The 25,158-nt window shown below is 53.7% G+C and overlaps 1 protein-coding gene across 6 annotated transcripts in view; it reads right to left on the bottom strand.

The window, feature by feature from the left end:
- Window positions 1–21,439, bottom strand: part of NIN (ninein) — a 56,466-nt gene extending 35,027 nt beyond the window's left edge. For 2 of the 6 annotated variants that reach the window (XM_088166426.1, XM_014885899.2), the window contains exons 1-5: window positions 21,173–21,431; window positions 18,704–18,907; window positions 12,750–12,831; window positions 5,838–6,001; window positions 1,178–1,217 (exon numbers count right to left, since the gene is read on the bottom strand). In XM_088166426.1, coding sequence (XP_088022552.1) covers window positions 1,178–1,217; window positions 5,838–6,001; window positions 12,750–12,831; window positions 18,704–18,886 — 469 coding nt within the window. In that variant the 5' untranslated portion in view covers window positions 18,887–18,907; window positions 21,173–21,431. Of the gene's footprint in view, window positions 1–1,177; window positions 1,218–5,837; window positions 6,002–12,749; window positions 12,832–18,703; window positions 18,908–21,172 lie in introns of all 6 variants that reach the window. The other 4 variants (XM_088166428.1, XM_088166427.1, XM_088166425.1 and 1 more) reach the window with 4 other exon arrangements.
- Window positions 21,440–25,158: the final 3,719 nt, after the last annotated feature.

Below are 25,158 nucleotides of genomic sequence, written 5' to 3'. Positions count from 1 at the left end.
TGGGGGGGGATTGCTGTGGTGTCTGCAGTGAGGAGCAGAAGATCTGGGGGTTCTGCACCCCACAGGGCACCTGCTGCTGCAGTGGGCACAGGTCCTCCCTGGCTCTGCAGATCCCAAGGGATCATTTGTCCAGGGCACACTTCAGATTTTAGGGTTTGGATGCAGTGTCAGACTCCAGCAGAAGGTTCTGCTCAGCATTTCACTCACACAAGAGGGGAAGGAGCCACAGAACCATGGAATTGCTGAGGTTGGGAAAAAACCTCTAAGACCATTGAGTCCCACTGTTCCCCAGCACTGCCAAGGCCACCACTGACCCCTGTCCCCAGGTACCACATCCACACAGCTTTGAATCCCTCCAGGGATGGGGACTCCACCTGCCTGACCAGGTGCAGACTGACCAGCAGCTGGGACTGTGGCCAGGAGGATTTTTGGGAATGTGGATGAGTCTGATGGCCAACATGGGCTGGTGGCCAGGGAAGGGCAGCTCTGCTGCCTCAGCTGCTGGCATAGATGGAAAAGGGACCCCTCCTGCCCTGGGCAGTTATGGGATCAAGGGAGCTGCAAGGTCACCTCCTGGGGCTGGAAAAGCAGCTTTAGGAGAAAAAAGCCAGCCCCTTTGGATGGGGAACGAGTTAGAGAGCAGCTGTAATATGGAAGAGGTGCTGATGTAATTAAAAATAATTTTTGATGATGAAGATGGTAAAAGACTGGCACAGGTTGCCCAGAGGAATTTCTCATCCCTGGAAGTGTCCAAGGCCAGGCTGGATGGGACTTGGAGTAACCTGGGATAGTGGAAGGTGTCCCTGCCCATGGCAGGGGTGGGGCTGGATGGACTTTACGGTCTCTTACAAACCATTCCAGGATTTTATAATTCTATGACAATTAAGGAACATTTAATGACTGGCCCCTGCTGACATCTAGTGCCCACCAGGCTCCACTACAGCCAGAGCCCCCGGGACAGGAGTGGGGACCAGGACAGAGCTCAGGGAGACCAGGAGCACCCACAGCAGGATGAGGAGGGCAGAGGGGGCATGGCCTGCTTTAGCTTTCATTCCCAGCTTCTCCAGGCAGGCTGGGATGCTCCACACCCCCAGAGCCCCTCCCCACGTGCTCCTCTGATCCCTGTTCAAAGCTGAAATGAGAATCAGCACATCCAGGTGCTGCTCTCTGCTCTTACCCTCGGCCTCGTACTCCTCACTGCCTCGTGTCTTCCAGTGCTGGGGAAGAAAACAAAAGGTTCCCGAGTTATTACACTTGCAAGACATCCCCTGAATGAAAGAGACTCTGGGATCAGCATCCAAGAACCTGCAGCAGCACCACAGGGCTTTCATGTCCCTGCTCCCTGCAGGCTGGGCTGGGAATGCAGGGCTCTTTGATCCTGCCTTGTTCTGGCACGTGCAGCTCTCTGGTGAGGAAAACCCACAGAGATGCCCAAAGCCCCACAAATGACCCAGGAGAGGGGACAGATCAGAGCCTGGCAGGCTGCCCTCTGAGCAAACCATGCTGCTTTTCTTTGAGGTATTGATGGTCAAGGGGATGGGGATGCAGGGGAAGATCACAGGCTGCACAGAGCTGGGTTATCCTTTCCTTCCAGCACATTATTTTCCCCACACTCAGCCAAGCCAAATTCAGAACTTTTCCATTCTATACAGAATATCAGCTATCATTCTATATCAGCTCTACATCAGCAGAGAGCTATGCTGTCAATAAGCCTTTTACTGAGCTTAACAGAGAAAAAAAAAAAACAAACAAAAACACTCTGGTGGTCTTAAACCATCCTGCTCCCTTTGGCATCATCCCATCAGCTCAGGCAGTACCAGGAGCAAAAGCACAGCATTTAAGGTGATTTCCTCATGTCCTACACATTGTCTCATCTCTGCCACCCTTGTAGCAGCCCGGGGTATTTACTCCCACGTGATGCCCCCACAACATTAACTTCTGTTTCAGCAGTGGCAGATGTCGCTTCTGCAATGGTACAAGTGGATACTTCTGCCTGCACGTGACTGATGGATTTGGAGTCAAAGTCACCCAGGACATAAAGAGGCTCTAAATCATCACAGAAAAGTTCAATACGTCTCATTCAGATTACAGCTAAAAGCCATTAATCTACAATGTTACCATGGAAACTGGATTAAGTCACTGCAGTTTTTTTAGCTCTGCTGCTGTTCCCGTTTCAGCTGCTGGACCAGGCAAGGGCCCTTTGCTGCCACAGCATCACAACATCCCACAAGGGACAAAAAGCAGGACATGAGGCAACAGGTGCCATTAAATCCCATCCCTGGAAGTTCTTTACAGAGAGAATGGCAGAACCCTGGCACAGGGTGCCCAGAGAAGCTGTGGCTGTCCCTGGATCCCTGGAAATGTCCCTGGAGAGGACTTGGAGCAGCCTGGGCCAGTGGAAGGTGTCCCTGTCCATGGAAGAGGGTGGAACTGGATGAGCTTTGAGGTTCCTTCCAACCCAAACCATTCTGGGATTCTATGAAATTACCACCCGAAAATGCAGAAAACTTTGTGCAGAGAGAGGCTCGGCTTGAGTGCCAGAGATGTCACCCTGCAGCCACCCATCCTCATTCTTGGGGACAGCTGGGACTCTGAGGGGAAGCTGGCAGCGATGCTCAGAGGCAGATCCTCTGTGTCCAATCTTTTTGCATAAGGAACATACACACTTTTGTATAGAATCAGATTAACTTAGCACCAAAGCCCCTCTCTTCAAGCACTTTCAGCAAAACCAGAGAAGCTGCTGTCGTCCCATCCCTGCAAGTGTTCAAAGCCAGGCTGGACAGGGCTTGGAGCAGCCTGGGACAGTGGAAGGTGTCCCTGCCATGGCAGGGGTGGAATGGGAAGAGCTTTAAGCTCTCCTTCCAACCCAAACCATTCTGGGATTCAATAAAACCACAATAACCCCATAAACACCAACAACCTGAAGAGGCTGAACAAAGCCAGGGGATTTTGGGCTGGCAAAGCCCTGAAGTGACCCTGGGGCACTCGTGTGACCTCCCCTCCCTCCCTGCAGAGAGCTCGGGGGTCCCTTTGTGTGCTGGGGGCTCGGGGTCGGCCACCGCCAGCGAGGGGACAAAGAGGGGCTGGGGTAGGCACGGGGGGCCACGACATCCCAATGTCAGTCCCTCATTGTCCCCCAAGCCCAGCAGGACTACAGCTGGCCACGGGTCACAGCCACGGGGATCCCAGGAATGCGTTCTCCTCCGGGAGACGCGTGCTTGCCCGGCCCGGCGAGCAGATGGCCCCGGCTCTGAATGCAGCGGCGCAGGGCTGGGCGAGCATCTGCAGCCTGGGCTGTTTGCTCTGCCCAGAATGAGGCAGCAGCCACCTCTCCCCCCCTGCCATCTGCTCCAGCCCAGACGGACCTTTGTTCTCCCCCGGAATATATTGCTAATTAAAATGATGATCGGGAGCCCGCGCCGCGAGGTGAGCCCGGCTGCTGATGGATCCTGCTCTGCCCACATCCACACATCAGCAGACACCCCAAAAAAAGCTGACAAATCCCCACACCTCGCTTTGCCAGGTGCCTTCAGCTCCAAAGCATCAGTCACTGCAGTAATGTGCTTTTTTTTCTGGGAGCAGGCACTGTCCTGAGCTGTTATTCACAAATCCTGGCTTTCCAGGACAGTCTCACACCAAGGACCTAAAAGCAGGATTTTCAACCTGAGCCTCCCAGAATGTTTTGCTCCAATGCCAGGCCATGCTGGAAACAATTCTATGCAGAAGCAAACACACAGAGCATGGGAGCAAGTGGCTCCAGCCATCACTGGAAGGACAGAACTGGGATGTGCCAGCAGATTCTAAAACCTCAAGGCCAGGTTGGATAGGGCTTGGAGCAGCCTGGACTAGTGGAAACTGATCCTGCCCATGGCAGAAGGTTGGAATGAGATGGGCTTTAGGGTCCTTTCCAACCCAAACCATTCTGGGATTCCAGGAGCCTGCAAGCAGGAGGGATCTCTCCCAGAGCAGAGCCAGCAGCTGGGGAAGGGGAGGTGATGGATGCTCCCCCAGTGAGGTCTGGAAGTCAGCACAGCCTGGGGACAAACTCCTGCAGGTCAGAGGGAGCCTCAGGATCGCACCAGCATCCCCCTACTCACAGCAGGGTCAACGCCAAAGCCAAATCCAGCTGCTCATTTCTTTATCCAACAACACCTGAAAAACCCCTGGAGGTCAGGGAACCTCCCTGGGCCCATCCCAGAGCAGCCTCCCAGCCTTTTCCCCTCGTGTTTAACAGGGGAGGGAGGGAGAGAAAGAAACCTCTCAGACAGAGCCTGAGCCCTTTTAATTGGCACTGCCTGGGAGCAAGCACCAATTAAGCCACGCTGCCCCAGTTCTCAGGCCAGGCTCGCAGAACTCCAGAGTGTTTGTACACACAGCAGGAGAGAAATGGGCAGAGGCTGCTCCCCCAGCCAAAAACCAAAGAGGAACCTCCAACACTCCCCTGGGACCCTCAACACCTTCCAGCAAGTCATTTCCATGCATACCAAGAGGATCTGCTTTGGAGACTGAGCAATGCTGATAAAGGATTTCACAAGTTTAGCCTGGATTTTGTTCCAGTTGCAAAGGAATTAAGCAGCCCACCGGCCCAAAAGGTGCAACAAGCATTGCCAGCAGGAGACTGATCCAGCCCCCATGGCACAGTGTGGTCACACAGCAGCTGGGTTAATTAACTGACCTTGTTAATAGACAGCTAAAACCGAGGGGTAAGATTAGAGTAGCCTCTTCCACCAAGGTCATCACTTCCCTGGGGAGTGTGGGCAGATTAACATCAATTCCAAGGTCAGGGCAGCCCATGTGGCCAACACCAGGAGATGGATGAGCATCCCTGTGGTGGTGAGCAAAGATCCCCAGCAGCAGGGAAAAGCAGCTGGGTGTGGTGGAAAAGCTTTTCTTTGAGGTGTTGGTTTGAGCATTTTTTTATCATTTTTAAGGTCAGCTGCATAGGAATAACACTGAAACCATGGAAATTGAAAACTCTTTTCTTGCTTGCTCACACAGGGCTGGGTGTCCCCCTTCAACAGTGGCTGCAGAGGCTCCCAAATCCAAGTGAAGCCACGAGAGAGAGGGGGGAGAAAGCAGCAGTGCTGCTCCTTCCCAGTGGAAAAACTCCCACCACATGCTCCTGAATCAACAATACTTGGCACAGCAGGGCAGGCTGGAAGCAGCCCAGCTCCAGGGAAATGCCTCTAACACACAGCACCAATTCCAACCACTCGGCTCCTTTGGCTTTCCTGTCTGGGGAAGCGAGAGGAGATTCTGGGATTGAAAGCACTGGCACAAAGAGAGCCACAAATCTGGAGCACAAAACCAGGAATGTGGATTTTTTTGGAGCAATTAGATGCCACTGTCCCAAAGCAGCTGCCGGCTGGGGGGTTCTGCTGCCCACCATCCCTTTTGCCAGAGCCATGGCCAGATTTTGGCAGCTGCACTAATGGATGTGGACGTGCTCAGTCTGCTCCCAGCCCACACCTCGTTAGCCACGGAGGCAGTGGCTCAGCCCTTGCTTAATTGCTGGCCCACACTCCAGCCACGTCAGCCCCAGCTCCTTCCCCACTTCCCACGGCACATGGAGCAAGGGAGGCATGGCTGATCCCTAGGGACAGGCAAGAGGGTGGCCAGTAATGACACTGGGACACCCCAACCCTCTCTGGATGTGGGGAGCAGCTACAAACAGAGGTGACAAAGCCACCCCAACACCCATCTTAGGGACAGACAAGGAGAGCAGGCAATACCTTCAGTGGGAAGGCTTCAAACACATCCCAACCCCCTTTGGATGTGGAAAGCAGCCACAAACAGAGGTGACAAAGCCACCCCAACAGCCACCCCTCCCTGCTCACCTCCTGGCTGGCAGCAATGTGTGCAGGATGTGCCTCCTCGCCCAGGGGCTCGATGACTGTCACCTCAGCAAAGTCCTGCACCGACTCCTGGAACTCCGGCAGGGAACGGCGCCCGTAGCGTTTGCCACCTTTGATGTACTTGGGCTGTGCTTCTGGGGAGCAGTCTGGGGAAGGCAAGCACAAAACACATCAGGAATGTGGCTTTTGGGCTCTCTCTGGGGGTTGGTTTGTTTGGAATTTTGACTGCCACCATTGCTGGTGGGCCAGCATCAATGTGTCTGGGTCAGCACAACCCTCACCCTGCCCCTGGGTCTGACTGTTGGAATTTTGGCTCCTGCCTGCCAAAAAAAAAAAAAAAGCTGTCACAAAGTGGAATCTTCCTTTTCCTCACCCTTCCCCAATTCCTATATCAAGTTAACAGGATGGGGGAAAAAAAAAAATAAAAAAATCCCCTCAACCTTGCCAAGAGGCTCGGGTGGAAAGTCCATCAGGCCTCTCCTCCTTGCACTAATCTCCATCAGCAGCAGCAGGCAGGTTTAATTAGGGACACAGTTGCACTGAGGCAGCTCAAGTCTCCAGATCCTGCAGACACCTGGGCGGCTGCTGCAGCTTTGCACGGGTTTGAATTTCAGCTCCATTAAAAATGCCCAAACAAGTGGGCAAGTGGAAACAAATTGGGCAAGTTTGGAGCCTCTCAGGCCCTGCCAGGAGCAGCTGATCCTGGTGACGATGGGGCAGGTCCCAGCCTGTGCTGAGCAGTCAAAGCCAACTGCAGGATCTAAATAACCCTTTGGAGTTGTCATCTAATTACAGGGGCTCCACATTCCCCGGCTCCAGCTTCCCCCAGCAAGCTCCTGCCTTTGGGGACTGAATTATCCAGGAGCACTCTCAGGCCAGGATCAAAACAAAAAAAAATAAATAAGCACATTTTGGGCTGTTTTCAGTGAGAATCCTCCGACGTCTGGAGCAGGGGGCAAATTAAACGAAGGACCAAATTAACCAGGGATTCAATTAGGGGAAGGCTCCGTGCCACTCTTTGTTTCAGTGTTTGCTAACCTGACTGCTGAAACCCCCCCAGGACTCCATCATCTTTTATTTTCCACCATTCGCAGTGGCAAGAGCAGCAGCTTTTGAAAATTTTATTTGCAGAGGGCTCTGATATAAAAGAAATGCAGGAGTGCAATACTAATAAGGCACAGGGAAGCTGTTCCACCACTGACAAAGGACACAGGGAAAGCAGTGGGTCTCCAAACCCCCCTGCCCAAATGCCTCCTCGGATAATATTCCTTTAGATATGGAAGAAAAGGCTTCAAGCTTGTTAGAGGCAAAAAAAAAAAATATATATATATATTCCACAACTTAGCTATGCAATGAATTATAAAATACACAGGCTGAGGAGTGCTTTGATTCCTGCAGCCCTGCACTCCATCCAGGCACGGTGCAGCTCTAGGGAACAAACCCGGAGCCCGTGTTTGAACAAGGCCATTCTAACAAGATTTGCTGCAGCTGGGACTCAGCACATGAAAGTTGGGTGATGGAGTGCACCGATAGAAAAATCAGGAGGAGACAGGCTGATTAAGGAAGAGCCCCAGAACAAAAGCAAACCTTATCACTCCTATTAAAGCCCGCCCGGTGGTGAACAATCTCCATCCAGCAGCTCTCTCTGAAATGCTAATATTTGTGGCTACTCATTCACCCAGTTATTTTCTCCCTCCTGCACAAGAGAAGGCTGGCGGCTTTGTTTCTCTTCAGAAATCATTTTTATTATTCCTAAGACAGAGCAGTACCTCCATCTGTCTTTGGAGAGATGGAGGAGGGGGAAGGAGCTGGAATTCAGCAATAGTGAAGCTACAGCTAAATTTCCTTCCTGGATTTCCCCAGGAATCCTGTTTTGTTGCAGCTGGGGATTCAGTGGTCTAGTGAAAGGTGTTCTGCTCATGGCAGGGGGTTGGAATGAGATGGTTTTTCAAGTCCCTTGCAACCCAAACTGCCCCGTGACACTGACACACAAGAGCCATCACGCTGTGCTCCCTGCAAGCACAGGAATGGGAACAACAGGAGCATCTCCCACTTTTGTGTTTCAAGCTTTTGCAGGCTGGCAGCTGATTTCTCTCTTCTCTTTGCTCTGAGCACTACGGGTGAGCTTGTTTGCCTTTTGTAATTAAAAAAAAAACAAAACTGTTCTCGAGCTTCACATCCCTGGGAGGGAAAGGTGACCCTTCACAGCTTGAGGAGAACAAAGTTTGCTCCAACTTCCAAAGCAGCTGTGCCCGAGCCCAGCTGCTGAGGGGATCCCAGCTCAGGCACCCTGAAATCCCATTTCCAGAGTTTTTGTTAACACTGGTTACAGCTCTTCCCTTATCACATCCTGCAGCCCCATCCCTGGAAGCACAAATCCCTCTCCAGCACCATCACCTCTCAGCCAGGTGGGCACGGACACCTCCCACACCTGCAGCATCCTCTAAGCCTCTCCACCTCCTGCTTTCCCAACCCGGTGCCCTTGATGTTCCCATCATTTCCAGCATTTAGGGAATGCTGAGCACACACAAAAGCAAAAAGCAGCCAAAGCTGCCTGAATGCAGGAAATTCCCTGATGAGCTGAACAGGTTCTCACTCCCAGGCAAAGCTGAGGAGGAAGGGTTAGGGAATCATTAAGGTGGGAAAAGACCTCTGAGGTCATCGAGTCCAACCTTAGATGGAAAGAGCTGCTCAGCCCACATGTGCTGTCAGAGGACAGGAGAGGGACATGTCAAAAATCAAACCTTTCACTGAAGCAGATCCCCATGTGTGCTATTTATCCCCAAAAATGCCAAATATCCCCCAGAACAGAGGAAAGGATGCTTTGGTACCCACTCCTCCCACCACGAGCAAGGTGAGATGCTGCTGCTCAGACTCTCACTATTGTGCGACTGATAAATCACCAAGAAAGAGGAAAAAAATAGGAAAAATAAAATAGGTTGAGCCCTCCTCGCTTTCTACAGCCCTTGGCAAAGCGTGGGCTTAGTAAAACACACTCCAGAGCTGGTGCCTAATTAGACACTGGGGTCTGAAGTGCCCCCAGGCTGAAGCCTTTCACCTTCCTGCCCACTGCCCAGAGGGTTTGTGGCCCTCAAAGTGCCCCTTGAAATAAAACAACCCCTCCCCAAGTCCCCCAAGTCTGCATTTCACGAGACCTCCCCGATTTCAGTGCCCTGGCCAGAAACCATCAATTCCCTCTCTCACTCCCCCCATCCATCCCAGCAGTGAAACATCTCCATGGCTGGAGATTTACACTTGATTTTCTGCCTTTCTGCACCAGATAAGTCATTTCAAAATCCTGCTCTGCTCTCAGATGGGGAGGGAGGGGGGGGCTCCCCTTCCCTGGGTCTGGCATCAAAGCCCTGCAGCACAGACAAAAGGGGGTTTAGAGCAGGAAGACCCTCATCCCACAATCCCAGCGTTTAGAGGTGAAATTAATTTCTCTGCTGCTTAAGATTTGGAAAGGAGGGATATTCCAACTGCTGGGCAAAGCACAAGGCAGCCAGGATCTGCTAAATCCTAATCCCCTGAGGCACCAGGTATGTCTGAACTGCTCCAAGTCCTCTTTCATAATTCAGGCTCAGCAGTGGGGGAAAGGAGTCATGGCAGGGTCACCACAATCCAAAAAAAAATCCATCAGTTTTTGGGTTTTGACCCAAAAATACTCTGTGGCATCAACCACACCTGTCTGGGCAGTGACACTTTTATCCCAGTGTTGCAGCCACCTGAACAACCTTTCCCCTTTTCCTTCCCAAGGGCATCATCCCCACCAGCCCTTTCTTTTAGAGGGCAGTTCTGTTGTGTCCAGAAGGAGAAAAAAAAAACCCACGAGGAAGGGGAAAAAACCCAAACCCTCTCGTGCCTGAAGGGATGATGGCGTCAAACTGCTCTTTAATTTCTCCTGGGTGTTCCTGTAATCCTGCACTCCACCCCAGTAATCCCTTCCTAGCCCAGCTTCCACGCACTTTTTATTTGCTATAATGGGCAGGAAAAAAGCATGATTTATTTTTTTCCCCCTAATCACCCACACAACTGATTTTTTTTTTTTTGGCCATTCTTTTCACCACCCTTCTATCTATTTTATTGTCCCCAAGCCCCCCCCTCATTTGAACAAAGAGCAGCAGTGGCAGCAGCACCCAGCCTGATCTCAAGAGCTGAAATAGTGATTATTTTAAACCACATTCAAGCATTTTTCTGCTTTTCCTGGAATGCCCCCATGCCTCTTCCCAGCAGAGGCAGGCTTTGCCCAGCCAGCTGATGCTCTGGCTCACAGCTGGGTCTGTGTCCCCACACTGACACCCTCGAGGGGACAGAGCTGATTACAGAGCTCTGCCTGCCTTGGTTTCCAGAGCTCCTTCCCAGGCAAAGTGCCTGCAGCACCATCCTCCCTGCCAGCCCTCCCTCTGCAAAGGGAATTCAGCCTCTTTGCCAAGAAAAAAAAATAAGATAAAATATAAATGTATAATATATAAATGTATCAGCTGCTCTCTGCAAGCCTGAGTGCTTCCCCCCAAAATTAGGAAACCCCAATCAGCTGCTTCTGCAGGAACTGCAGCAGTTTTGGTTCCTTGTCCCCAGAGCTCTGTCACAGAAGCAGTTTGGGTGGAAGGGACCTCGAAAATCATCTCCTGCCATGGGCAGGGACACCTTCCACTGTCCCAGTCTGCTCCAAACCCCATCCAGCCTGGCCTTGGGCATTCCAGGGATCCAGGGGCAGCCACAGCTTCTCTGGGAATTCCATTCCAGTCCCTCCCCACCCTCACAGAGAGGAATTTTTTCCCAATATCCCATCCATCCCTGCCCTCTGGCAGCTCAAAGCCATTTCCCCTTGTCCTGTGTAAATAATCCCTGTCCCTGTTTCTTCTTGGCTCCCTTCAGGCACTGCAAACACTGTAAGGTGTTCCCAAAGCTTCTCTTCTCCACCTGAACAGCCCCAATTCTCTGAGCCCCCAACAGCCCCACGTCCTTGCTGTCACCCTCCTTGTGCCAAACCCTCCCCCCTGAGCTGAGAGCATCCATGGGGACAAGGATGTGGCATTCCCTTGGGATGTCACAACCCCCACAGTGACCTTCCCATCACCCAAATCCCTGGATAAAACCATCACAGCCACTTCCTTCCACAGCAAACAGCCTGACAATCTCTGCTTCTCCCCCCTCCCCTCCCTCCCAAATTAAATTTTCATTTAAATGATACGATTTAGAGCTCTTAACTCAATTTTTCCCAAGCCTGGGGCAGGCTGGAACACCAGCATTTCCACACTCCCTGACAGTTTGACACCACCAGCACAAAGCAGCTTGTTCTCCAAATCTCCAGTTTGATCTAAATTAAAAGAAGCAAAGACTTTGGCATTAACCAACCTGTCAAAACACATTAAAAATAAAATGCCTCCCAGGCCTGCCTGGCTCTGGCTCCCTACCTGTGCCCCACACCCTTTGATTTCCTGCCATCCCTAGCCCAGCTAAGAGTGTCCCCAAGGAGAGCTCTCCAGCTTCACTTGTCATTTCCCCTGTGATAACCCCAAATTTAGCTGTTCCTGGAAGATTTATTTACATTTCAATCAAGCTGGAGCTTCTCAGCCATATGATACCCCAATAAATGCAGAATGCTGGATTAGTTCTGCCTCACTGGGGTTGCTCTGTGCCAGCTCCTTCCCCAGGGGGATGGAAGGGATGCTCCCCCCTCTGAGCACCCACTCACCTGCACTTGGAAATTCCATTAAGGAACGCCAGGTGCAAGAGCTTTAAGCATTAAAGAGCTTTGGAAACGAGAGGTGGAAAAGAAAAAAAAAAAAATAATCCATCAATCACACCTCTCCAGCCCTGTGGTTTTTTGCAGCCTATTTAAAGGGGAAAGTTGTAATTTTGCTGGCAGGCTGCTCTCCTCAGAGTGGGATGCTCCAGTTGAGGAAACCTGGAGAATTCCCTCTCCCCTTTTGCTAAGCCTTTTTCTCCTTGGGGGATTTCACTCCCCCTGCTGTTCCAAAGACAGGATTAGGGATTTACATACAGGTGTGGCAGCAGCTGGGGCTGCAGGGGCTCAGCCCCACAGCTCCCAGTGCACTGACAGGGGGGAAAACATTGAAGCTGAAACCAGATTTCCTGCCAAGGAAAGCCTGAAAAGCCACATTTTCAAGGCACACTGAAACAAAGAAAGGAAAAACCAGGACACTGAGGAGTCACTGCCCCATCCCTGGAAGTGTCCAAGGTTGGGAATTGGAGCAACCTGGGATAGTGGAAGGTGTCCCTGCCCATGGCAGGGGGTGGGACTGGTCCCTTCCCACTCAAACCATCCTGGAATTCTCTGACCAGCCCCCACCTGGTTTCTCAGGGCCTTCATTTGTTCAGGAACAGCTCTGGAGCAGCCTGATTGTTCCCTGGGAGAATTACACGGAATTTCCCTACACCCTGCTCATCTCAGACACAAGGAAACAGAACAGACTTGTAAAAAATAAAAAAAAACCCTTCAGAAAACATAAAAACCAACACCAGCTCCAGCTGGGAAAATCCCTCAGCAGCAGGAAATCAGCTTTTTGTCTGCCTGGCCACATCCTGAAACATCCCTGGCCACCAGGAGTGGTGTGGGATGGAGAGACCTGAGCCCATGTCACAGCCAGGAGACATCTCAAGTGTGCTGCAGCTCTCTGCTCACAGCCATCCTGTGCCTCCCTGGGCATTTGGATCATGGGAATGGGATAGAAATACCCAGTGGCTCTGAAAACACCTTTGTGCAAGGTTCCACAACTGACCTCAACTCCCTTTGCTCCCAAGATCAGCCTTTTCTGCTTGGATGGCAGCACCTAAAATGCACTTTTCTCTTCTAAGTTCTTCTGTGAGAGCCACCCACAGCTGCTTTGCCAATGAAAATGGAATATTTTAGGTCATTTCAGTATTTACCTGCTTCTTGGAAGTGCTCTTCATTTGACAGGGTTCTGGATAAGATGAGGATAAGTGCTTCTTTAAACTGATCAAAGTGGACCTGTGGGAGGAAAAAAAAAAAAAAAAAAGGAAGAAAAGAAGAAATCAGCTGGTGGAGGGAGTTAAATATGAGGCAAATAATGCAGCAGGAAGATGGGCAGCAGTGGGAATCACTCAGATCAGCAGCCCTGTGCCAACCCCTGAGCAAGGGGCACGAAGGAACCCTGGAGAAGTGACAGCAGGGGACATGAAGACACAGCCAGCACCTCGGATTTCATGCACTGGTTGGGTTTTTCCATCGAGCAAGAAGCCAAAATAATGTCCAAAGGAGCATCTCCACCACTGGAGGTGACCTGGCCAGGGTCAGAGGCTCCTACAATGAGACCATTCCCATCAGGGATGAATACTCCATTGTGGAAATGCTCCACTGCCCTAATTAAGCTTCAAAAACCACTTCCCAATGTGGATGGCAGAAAAATCCCTCCCTTCCCAGGGCAGCCCTGCCCCAGCTCCTGTAACTCTGGGAGGGCTGAACAAGGAATACTAAACCTGGAGAGTGTCTGGGAAAAACAGAGAGATGATCCTGCCACTCAGGGGGATTTTTTTTCCTCCTTTTTTTTTTTTTTTTTTTTTTTTTTCCCCCATCTGTGCCTTCCTGGAAAGCCTCCTGCCTCCCAGCCAGGAAGAGCCACAAAGAGGCTGCAGCATCCTCCCAGTGCTGGGGAATGTCAGCAATTCCAGCCCTGGGGGACAGGGACACCCAGGGACAGCTGGAGAAGCTATTTGACATGGGTCAGTGGCGAGGCAGAGCTGGCTGCTACCATTTCTATTGGCTAAATAAATCTTAGAAGAATTTTTAGCATGGAACAAAAGATTTTGTATTTAAAGAAACCCAGCTAGGCTGCTCTGGCTGGCAGAGGGCAAAGACTGCTGCAGTCAGAGGGATTTTCAAACTGCTGGGGGAGGCACAAGCAGCAAAGTTCAGTTTTTGGGGGTCAAGCAAGCTCAAAAAAATATCAACAAGCTCCCCAGTAGGGAGGGGACACAGGTGAGCCATGGAGGTGCAGGGGAGCAGCTCATGCCACTCCTGAGGCTTTAAACCATTTAAAATGTTTTTTAAACACAATTGAAAAATCTGTTCAGCAGAGGAGCTCATCAGGAATGCCTTCATCTGAATACTAATTGCTGCCATCCATTTCCAGACACTGGTGTACTTCAGAAAGGACAGTTTACAGAGATAGGAGAATTTCCCCGATTAAAAAGAAAAAAAAAAAAAAAAAACCAACTTGACATTTAGACTAAATGAGGATGAATAAAACATGAGGGTGTTCAAATTACAGGTTCCCTCCCCATGGGATCCTCTCAGCAAGTGAACTGTGACAACACACAGAGCCAATCCCTTGGATGGGTGCTGGGTTTGGATGGGCAAAAAAAGCAAGAATCCACTTTGCATCCCTCATGCAAACACACGGAATTCAATAAATGAAATAAAGTCAAACCATCAGGGCAGGTGTGCAGCACCACTGCCATCACCTGCTCTGTGAAATGAGCCCCAGAGCTAATGAGGAGGAGGAGGAGGAAGGAGGAAGAGCTGAGCCCTTGCTCAGCTGCACAAGGACAGATGGCCCCAGCCCTGTGGTCACATCACGATTTTACCATGGCCACCACATCCCAAGGAGGAGATCAGGCTGTGGCCACCCTCCCGTGCTGCTCAGCAGCGTCTCAAATGCAAAGCAGCAGCACAGGGACGGGCCCAGGGGGTTCCCCAGTGCCCTCCTCACCCTGGAGCTGGAGTCCCAGCTGGCAAGAGTGGGGAGATTTTTTTCCTCAAGATGGGCAGGAGGTTTTCCTAACACCAGATAACCAGCAAAACCAGTCTGTGGTGCACGTTTGACCTTGGCTGTGGCGTGTCTGCATGCAGAGGGTGCTCAGAGAAACACCACTGATAAAATTAGAGCTGGGCTGGAGCACAAAGCCAGCCAAGACACAGCAAAGCCACAAATGCTGCAGAAATCCTCCTGCAAGGGTGGGGAGGCCCTGGCACAGGTTCCCCATCCCTGCAAGTGGCCAAGCCTGTTGGATTTTGCCCTTTTCTGACCCAGAGCTGGGGCAATTGAGAGGCTTCTGATTGTGATAGTGTGAATTATAACATCTGTGTTGTCTCACCCTTCACATGAGACTAAAAATGGAATAAAAGTTTTTTAAAATGCTTCTGAGTTGCCCCATCTCTAGGTCAGAAAAATCCAACACAAGGCCAGGCTGGATGGGCTTGGAGCATCCTGGGACAGTGGAAGGTGTCCCTGCCATGGCAGGGGTGGAACAAGATGAGCTTTAAGGTCCCTTCCAACCCAAACCACTCTGATTGTACAATTCTGGTTTGGTATTGCTGATTTGTGTCTGCTCACGGGGGTCTCTCAGCAATTTGGGGCTGATCAGACCAGCCAGAAGGCAATGGGGGTTTGGAAGGTGATGCACAATGTGCTGTCATGCCCACCCAGGATCAGGGACAGCACACACATCCCTGCAAAAACCCCACTGCACAGCCAGGCCGACTCCCCAGCGAGGAGAATCTTCCCAGAACAAGCAAATCAGAGGCAAACAAGACAAACACAGCAGCACAGAGGCACTGCCAGCCCAGCCCAGCCCAGCCTCCCAAGGCAAGCAGGGACCAACCAAAGCTGTGGCTGCTGAGCAACCCCAGCTCCTCTGAGAAATCCCAGAGCCTCTTCCCAGGCAGCTCCCTCTGAAGCTGGGACTGATTAGCACTAGAAAGAGCCGTGAGCCTGTGCCAAGGTACCTGCTGCTCCCTGCAGTGTCCCTGCCATGGCACACCCAGGACAGGCTGGCAGCAGTGGCTCCTTCCAGCACAGCCCCATTCCCAAAGCTCTGTCCCTGTTTAAAAACTCCTTTCTGGAAATGTCTGCTGGGGGAGAGGGAGAATCATAGAATATCCTGATCCACAGGGATCAGCCAGAGCAGCTCCTGGCCCTGCACAGACCCCTCAACAATCCCACCCTGGGCATCCCTGGTGTCCCAGCACTCCTGGAGCCTCGGGAATGTCACCATTCCCTGGCAGCCTGGGCAGTGCCCAGCACCCTCTGGGGATAGAACCTTTCCTGAAATCCAACCCAAACCTCCCCTGGCACAGCTCCAGCCATTCCTTCAGCTCCTAACAAACCGATCTTGGAGAAACATCAGAAGAGGGCATGGAAAACCCCACAGTGCTCCAGGGGAACAGCATCACTGTGGGCACAGGGGGAGGATATTTTACAGGAGGTCACAGCAGTGGCACTGCAGGAGCCCGGGCAGGGTGGCTGTCCTTGCTGCAGGCTGGGAATGCAGTGGTGCAGGTGGAACCTGAGCTCCCCATCCCTGCTCAAGGACAGCACCAAGGACAAGCCCTGCACAGAGGTGCCCAACTTCACAATCCCACAAGGATTTGGGTTGGAAAGAGGCTTAAAGCCCATCTCATCCACCCCCTGCCACGGGCAGGGACACCTTCCACTGTCCCAGGCTGCTCCAAGTCCTGTCCAACCCGGCCTTGGACACTTCCAGGGATGGGGAAAGACTTCCAGGCTCACCCCAATCCCTGCACAGCCCAAGCCCATGAGCACTGTCCCCAAGACACCTCTGGTTTGCTGCTAATTAAAGGGCACAGACAGACAGGCACAGCCACACCCATCCCCTCTCTCCTGCCACCAAGGGCGAGGGGAAACAGCAATCCTGAGGAACCCCAGGAATTGCTGCCAGCATCACCCCTGCACACGATGTGTGAGGAAAGCAGTTCTGCAGGGGTTTGGCTCTGCCACAGGGCAGGATTTACACCCCCACACCAGACCCTGTTAATCCCCAAACCCTCCCAGCACTTCCAGCCCCTCTCTGGACACCAGCTCAGCTCCCAGTCCCTGCCCAGGGCAGGGGGTCAGTGAGGTGATCTTTAAGATCCCCTTCCAAGCCAAACCATTCCAGGATTCTGTGATGATCCCAGAGCATTCATCCCTGGAGCAGAGCCCAGGCACAAAGGCAAGCACGAGCTGCCCCTGAGCAGACAAAAACCTTCCCCCTCTGCCCCCCTCCCCAGTGCCCTCCCATAAATCCCAGCCCCTGGAAGTGCAGGCAGACAAAGGCTGGGACCATCTGCAGCCAGGGGCTGGCAGGGCAGGTGCAACAAGTCTGTGCTCAGGGAGCAGCATTTTTGCTGCTATTCTCCCAGTGAGATCCTAGGAAACCACAAGGATCCAGGGCCATTAAATCTGCTGCTAACGAGACAGGAGAGGGGAGCAGAGGCAGGAGACAAAGATTGTCCTGAGGCTCGTGTGGCAGGCTGGAAGGGAGAACCAGCCCCAGAGACAAAGGGGGAATGAAATAAAATGGGATGCCTCGTGCCCTGCAGGGATGGAGCTCCGGGTTGGGATGGGGTGAGTGGGATGGGGCACTCAGGATGATTTAACAGGGGGGTTTGGTGCCCTGACCAGCTGTGACAGCCACATCTGCCCTTCCTTTCTCTCCATGCCACCATCCCACACTTGGCAAAGCCAGGTGATAGGGCAAGGGAAAATGGCTTTTTAAGGTAAATGGAAAATAGATTTAAATTAAATATTGGGAAGGAATTCTTCCCTGAGAGGGTGGTGAGGCCCTGGCACAGGGTGCCCAGAGAAGCTGTGGCTGCCCCTGGATCCCTGGCAGTGTCCAAGGTCAGGTTGGATGGGGCTTGGAGCACTTGGGACAGTGGAAGGTGTCCCTGCCCATGACAGGGGGTTGGAACTGGATGATCTTTAAGGTCCTTCCAACCCAAACCATTCCAGGATTCTTTGATAACAGCATCCAAGTGCCAGATGCTCAAGATGACAGAGCAGCACAGAAAGTCTCTGGTACTCCAGAAAATGCCACACTGCAACTCTAAAGGTCAACAACCTCTGCCTGGATCCATCCCTGCTCCAGCTCCACTCACTGTCAGCAGAAGAGCTGCAGCCCCAGGGCAGGAGAGGAAGAGGAGGAAAAAGGAAAAATCCCTTTGTTCGTTAAAGGATTTATTTTGTTTGTGAAAACCGCAGTTTGATTGGAAATTGGAGTCGGGATGGCTGCTTGTCTACTGAAAGCCCTGGCTGCCCTGCCCCATTTTTTTCTGATTTTAATGAGCAGTGATGGGATTTCAGGGTGATTTCCAGGGAAGGATCTAATGCAGTCTGAGCACGGCGGGCCGGGAAAGACGTAATGCAGAACACAAGGACATCCACTCTGAACGTGGAGATCCCCACAAGGGCAAGCAGCTTCTGCTCAGTGCCCTGGCTTTTAACTCCATAAAGGTACAACTGAAAAATGGCTTTGGGAAGCCACCAACAGCAGGTAACGTGGACAAAGGTGGCTCAGACAGTGACTGCCTGAGCAGGACAATATTCTCTACCTTAGAGAAACATGTGTGACTGCACACAGCCCCACCAGTCTAACTACAGCTTAAGCCAGTGTAAATCACAGGCTCAAGCCCTGGATTTAGGTCTTTGTCCCACCTTAAGTAGCTCAGAGTTTGTGCAAGCACCTGGTGAGCTGGTTTGGGGAGGTGACCCAGGCCAGCAGCAGCAGGAACACAGCGTGAGCCAAATGCCAGCACAAGGACAGCCAGGACCTGCCACTTGCCTTGGGCACTGGGGGAGCACAGCAGTGCACAAGGCTCAGCCTAAAGTGGTGGTTCCTGAGTTTCAGAGCACCTCCAGTCAAGGCAGACAGAGCAGTTCCCTTCTCTCTCATCACCAATTCTGCTCTTGGAAGTTTCCCTGTGCCCACCCTGCTGACCAGACCCCACGAGTCCTGTGGCACCAGAGCCTCAGGAATGCTGGATATACACAAATCACAGCCATCAGTCTCTTCCCAAGACCATCCCATGCATGCAGGCACTGCCTGGCTCCCCAGCCCCCTGCATGCCCCCAGATCCTTACCCTGCCTAGGAGGTTTCCTTGGAGCAGGGTCTGCTGCAGTGCCGGGGCCACCTCCTCCAGGTGCAGCATGTGGCAGAGGTCAGTGAGCTCCTCCTGCCCCAGGGACCCCGTGCCCGTGCTGTCAAAGCTGTCAAAGAGCTCCTTGAGGCGAGCTTCATACTGGTCCTGCTCAGCTTCATCCATCCCATAGCCTGCCACGCTCACCTGTGGGAAAAGACAGGGCAGGTGACCACCGGTGGCATGGGACAGCAAAACGCCCCAAGGGCTGGCACAGGAGCTGCCCACGAGGATGTTTGGGGCCGTGTTTGGCTGCATTAAGAGCTCCACCACTGCTCCAGCCTCTCCCATCCCACTGGACGAGCAGAAAGACCGAGGGGAAAAAGCCAGCAGAGCCAAACCCTCGGGAGGGGACAGCCCAGGTGGCCGGGCCAGCCCCATGTGGCACGGCCCTGTCCCTACGTGCCACCTCATGCTGACTCCAGGAGAGGCTTGTTTGGCTCAGCTGAGGTGCTGCAGGGGAAAATTGTTCCCTTGAGCTCCAGGGATCCCCAGGTGTTGCAGGTGATGCTTTGGTGAGAAGATAAACAACCCAACAACAGCTCAGCAGCTGCAGGAGTGAAGAGTGGGGTTCTGCATGGGGAGGGCAGGGCAGGAGACCCCAAATCCTTCAGGGCAGCCACCCCCTCCAGGAGCACCCCCCTGCACCAAAGCTGGGATCATGGAATGCTTTAGGTTGGGAAAAAACTCCCAAAAATCGAGCACTCCCTGTGCTGCTCTCCCTCAGGTATCTCAGGTCAAACCCTGGCTGAAGGCAGAGAAGGGTTTGACAGGCAGCAAACCCAGAGCAGAGCTGACCCCAGCATGGGGACAGCCAAAATATTCCTGGTGTCCTGCACCAGGCACACAAAGCCCACAGCAAATTTGCCTCAGCCTTCATCTTCCCCTCCAAGTCACGTTTTCACCCCTCTCATCCATTGCTAACAGAGGATCACAGCCCCAGGAGTTCTTCTGGCAGGGCAGTAGAGGGAAATTTCCCATCTGAAATGTAGAATTTGCCTGGATCTGTTTGTTCAGCCTGGCCCAGGGCTCCTGGCTGGCTCTGGGGGCCAGCAGTGTCACCCAGTGCCACCACACAGCCTTGGTGTGGATGTGCCACCATCCCTGGGTGACAATGCAGGGACCTGGTGTGCCAATGACCCAACTGGACATCCCAGGATGTTTGGCCAGCCTCACCCATGGCCCCACAGCAGCCAGCCACGGGAATTCTGGTTTTGTGACTGCTGCAGGTCGTGTCAGCCACATTTCCCAAAACAGGGGGTCCTACCCAAACCCCCTCCCCATCCAGCCCTGCCATGGAGGAATCTCCACAGGGAGCAGAGCCCCCTCTGCTCCTCGCAGGGCTCCCTGTGTCACCAGCAGCACTCCTGGACATCCCAGAACAAGCAGAGCTGCTCCAAGAGCCAGAAAATCTCCAGGGCAGGCAGTGCAGCAGCCGTGCCCCTGATTGCACTGGCTGCAGATGCCAAGGCACAGCATCCTCTGGACCCCACATCTGTGAGGGATGCAGGGCTGGTGCCAGGCAGCCTGCAGAGCCCATGGGACAGGGACAGCCCAGGCTGTCCTTCCTCCTGCACTGCCACGGACAAGGATGGCCAGGGACACTCCAGGGAACACACACAATCCCTCCACCTGAGCCTCACACCCTCCCTGTCCCATTTCCCTCCCCCCAAATCCCTCCTGAGCTGATTTTCGCGGCGCCCAAGCGCTGTGGGGAGGAGGGAGGGCACAGACACATTCGACCCGAGGCACACGGGAGGAGGCAGCACCCAAAACCTCAGGTGCCTGCGAGCAGGAGGAAGGCAACAAACTCGTTTCCATTCCCACAGCAGCAGCCCCATTTCCCACCTGCACCCACAGGGCCTGACACTGGCTGGGTCCTGGTGTCAGGGAGCCCTGCCTGCACATTCCAGCAGCCCCAAAACTCACAGCCAAGCCTCCAGCAAAGATGACTCCAACCCACAGAGCTCCCCAAGCATTTCTGAACCTCTTATCTTCAGGGTCAGCCACCTCCTGCCCTCCCAGAGATGTCTCCAGCACCTGACCCTACTGCTACACCGCCAGAACCAGTTTCCCCAGTTAGTGCAGAGAGCTAAATGTCACCTCCCAATATATCCCCGAGCATCCTGGAGCACTGGGATCACCCCTCTCAATGCCACAACAGCAGAGAGCCCAAAAACCCACCCTGGCCAAGCCCAGCATTGGGAATCCCGTAAAACCAGCAGGAAAAACACAATCCCGAAAGGAAAAGAGCATCAGGTGCATGGACCACACCTGTCCTACAGCCCAGGTGAGATTCTGGCACCGTGGCGACCTCGCACATCCCCATGACGAAACCCGGGGAAGGGATTTTTGGGCTTCCCAGCACAGAAAGCAGCAGGAACGAGCAGCAGGGCCAGGGCTGGTGCCTACCTGCAGTCAGTGGGTGCAGGGAGCTGCCAGCATCCCGGAGATCCTGCAATCCTGCACAACCTCCATCTTAGGCAGGCGGCTCCGGCACGCAGCGCTGCACAAGGTGACCCAAGATGCCTCCTCCTGCCTGAATTATTCAGCAGCTCTTCCACACTGGGGAGGGGGGTGGAAATCTACCCCAGCCTCCTACCTGAGGAGCTGGAGACTGCCTGGCATCACCCAGCAGTCAAAATAATGAGGTCAGCATCATCAGAGCCCCGGCGTGCGCAGCCACCTCCGGCACCCGTGACGGGGGACCAAGGGGGGACACAGCAGAGGCACACAAAGCACGAATTAAAGGCTGGCCTTTCATCTCTGCTCCAGATGGGCCAGCAGCTGAGATGCACGAGGGTGGCTGGGATAATAGGGGCAGGCAGGCAGCAGCTGAGCAGGGGCTCCCCAGTCCCCCCCGAGAAGGAGAGGGGCCGGTCCCTGCACAGGGCATCACTTTATTCAGATTTATTGCTGGCCTTCTGTGTGGTTTAGAGTCCCTCAGAATGACCAGCTTGAGCAGAAAGCGCTGAAAAGTGTAGATTTAGGAGAGTCAGCAGCACATTATTCCTTATTTCTGTTCTCTTTATTACCAGCCCGGGGAAGCAGAGCGCTCCGGGACGATGACAAGAGGAAGTTTCCACCGGCATTTCTTTCCTGCCTTTAAATCCACCCCCTCCTGAGAGCCAGATAACCTTCATGGCACACAATGCAGGGGCCTGATAGGACTAAATTCTCAGCTAAATTTAACTCAAACAATATGGGCTTAAACAGTAATTACAGCTTCGCATATTAAGTGCCTGGAATCAATATCAACTTTAGCCTGGAGCTAATGAAGACACAGATCACCTGGTCAATCAATGGCATCAGAAAGGAAAAACATCACAATTAGCACAATTATAGGCTGGGGAGGAGGTTTGTTTTGGTTTTTTTGTTGGTTTTTTTTTTTGGCGGGGGTAGTGGTTCGTAAACAGTATGAATTATAGAATCCCAGAATTTCTTGAGCTGGAAGGGACCTTAAAGGCCACTTCATGCCAGGGACACCTTCCACTAGACCAATATAAAATCACATTTGGTGCTGCACAAGAGGGAGATTTTAGGGATGTTCTGCCCAGATGCCCCCATGGGCTGCATCACTAACCAGGGCTATCCCAATCTGCCCTCCAGGAAAGTCACCAGCTCCAAGGGACAGCAAGCAAAACAGGAAAACATTGTTTTTTCTGCTACTCTTGATTGCCTCCACTCAAACAAGGGCCTGGTAATTAGCAGTAATTACCCAGGGGGCAGCATCCTGTGGCCACCTCCAAAACACAAGCACCTACTCCGTGGGATGTCACTGCTCTGGAGTGTCCCCCTGTGCTGGAGAGCACGGCCACACTTGGGCACTTTAAAGCAGCTTTCCCTTCCCTTTCACTGCACTTGTGACAAGCGGGGTGATGTGAACACAGCTGGCAAAACCCACCAGGACCCCGGTTTGTAACGCTGGGGTTTGTGTGAGATGCCAGCAGCCACCAAAAGCAGATTGTGGAGCCCGTGCTGGAAAGCCAGAGCTGAGGTTGTCTCACTCACACTCATTATCTCCTTCCCCTAATGAACCATCTCATCCATCACAGCAGCTCTGCTGAATCACAGAATTCCCTGAGCTGGAAGGGACCCACAGGGATCATCCAGTCCCACTCCTGGCCCTGCACAGACCCCCCAACAATCCCACCCTGGGCATGCCTGGTGTCCCAACACTCCTGGAGCTCTGGCAGCCTCGGAAATGTCACCATTCCCTGGGGAGCCTTTGGGAATAGAAGCTTTCCTGAAATCCAACCTAAATCCCCCCACACACAGCTCCAGCCGTTCCCTGGGTCCTGTCATGGTCACCAGAGAGAAGAGCTCGGTGCCCTGTCCCTGTGTCCGCCCCAAAAATCCCCACAGCGCGTTGGGGCCATTTCCAGCTCAGCCCACCCTGCAACACCCCAGCAGCCTCGCAAAGGGTCACACCGAGAAACCAAAGGGAAAAACAAAACCCGAAAGGACAATGAAGCACCTAAACATCAGTAAATCACTTGACAGCACGCCCAGCTCTTCAAGGGTCACCACCAGAGCCAGCCTTACAGCTGGCGGTTCCTCCTCCCCATTGACCACGCTCATAATTTTCCCTTTGCACCTCAATGCCACCTCTCCCAGTGCACCCCAAAAACACCCCCAGACCCTCCAAAGTTGGCAGAGAGCAGCGATTCTGTTAACCAAGCTCCACTCCAGATTAGCAAAGCAGCGATGGCGTATAAAAGCACTATAAATTTATGTAAAGAGCTTCAAAAGCAGCGCAGCGGTTTGAATATTCACGCCAGCCCGGTATTTGCATTGTAATAGGGCTTTTCACTCCCAGCCTTCTCTCCGTAAGGAAAAAACAAAGCGCCCATCTGGTTTGATTTTGCAAATCGGGCTGGAGTCGCTCTGCAGTAACACGGGGAGCCCCGGGCGCGATAAAGCCCAAGGTGGAGGCACAAAGCTGATTATTTCAGGAGTAAACAAAGCGAGCCGGGAAATGAGGGATTCGGTAATTCCCGAGGAACTCAGACCTGCGCCGGCTCCGATAAACCCGGGCTCTGCTGAATCACGGCGATAACGCGACCAGCGCCTTCCCTCGGCTCCGTTTTGGGGAGCGCATGAGGAAGATGAGCTAGGTACACCCAAACTGTCCCTCACCCAGCCAGCAAAATCCCAGCACTGCATCCTCCCAGGCTGTGGATTTTGGATTTCCTGGCTGCCAGCCTCGGCTCCATCCCTACAGGGATGCTCCAAGGGAGACGGGCCCACGGTTGGTGACCAGACAGCAGATGCTGTCTGCCACCCTGGTGACAGCGAGAGCTCTGCCAATGACAAAACAAATGCTGTTATTAATTCCTCCAGCCACAGCCGGGCTGCTTCCAGAGCTCAGCTCGGCGAGAGTGGTCCAGAACCCGCTCCCAGCGTTTGGAGCATCTCTGGGATGCACGCCGGGACGGGGTGCCCTTGACAGGAGGGCGAGGGGCACCCGGTACCTGTCACCTCAGGGTACCCTGGAGGAACCTTAGGGGTTTTGGCGTGGCACCCACTCACAGACACCCCTGAAACCGCGATTCCCTCTCTCCATCACCCCCGAGTTCCAGCATCCCATTCCTCCAGCATTCCCCCTTTTCTTCCAGCATCCCCCCGCCCTCCAGAGCCCCTTCCTCACGCACCCACCTCTCCGCTGCGCCCCTTCCCCGCCGGCCCGTCCCGGCGCTCCGCACACGCGGCCGCCCCGCCGGGCAGGGACGGGAAGGGAAGGGGCGGGCAGCGCTCGGCACCGCCCGCGGAGGAGGAACCGGGGCGGGCAGCGCTCCCCCCGCACCGGAGCTCGCTGATACCCCTATCCCTTCCTCCTCCTCCTCGTTTTCTTCTTCTTTCCCTTCCCCGCAGCCGCCGCCACCCCCGTCCCGTCCCGGCCTCACCGCTGCCGGTGCCCGCGGGCGCGGCGGGGCTGGCGGAGCGCTCGGAGCGTTGCGGGGCCGGGGGAGGCGCCGCGTTCAAATGCGGCCGCGTTTATTGGGCCGAGCCTCGGGGGCGGCCCCGGGGGTGCGGGAACGGCCCCGGGGCGGGGGGACCGGCGGCCTTTGTGCGGCACCGCCCGGGAACGCCCCCCGGCGCAAGGGGACAGCGGTGGGGGTCTGCGGGGATGTCCCGCACCCGTGGGGCACCCGCGTGGCATCACCCCAGCTTCCCGCTGTTATGTCCCCCCAGGGTGGCATCACCTCAGCTTTCCGTTGTCCTGCACCTCAGGACAGTGTAACCCTCGGTCCCCAATGTCCTGGTCCCCCGGGTGGCGTCACCTCGGTTCCCATCATCCTGCACCCCAGGGGACATCATCCCATCTCCCTGCTGTTCTGCATCTCCGGGTGGCATCAGCCCAGCTCTCCACTGTCCTATCCTCCAGGGTGGCACCA

Source organism: Sturnus vulgaris, chromosome 6 (genome assembly GCF_052056855.1).
Source record: "Sturnus vulgaris isolate bStuVul1 chromosome 6, bStuVul1.hap1, whole genome shotgun sequence".
In the NCBI taxonomy this organism is placed as follows: domain Eukaryota; kingdom Metazoa; phylum Chordata; class Aves; order Passeriformes; family Sturnidae; genus Sturnus; species Sturnus vulgaris.
Note: the sequence above shows the minus strand (reverse complement) of the source record. Positions and strands in the feature narration are given on the sequence as shown.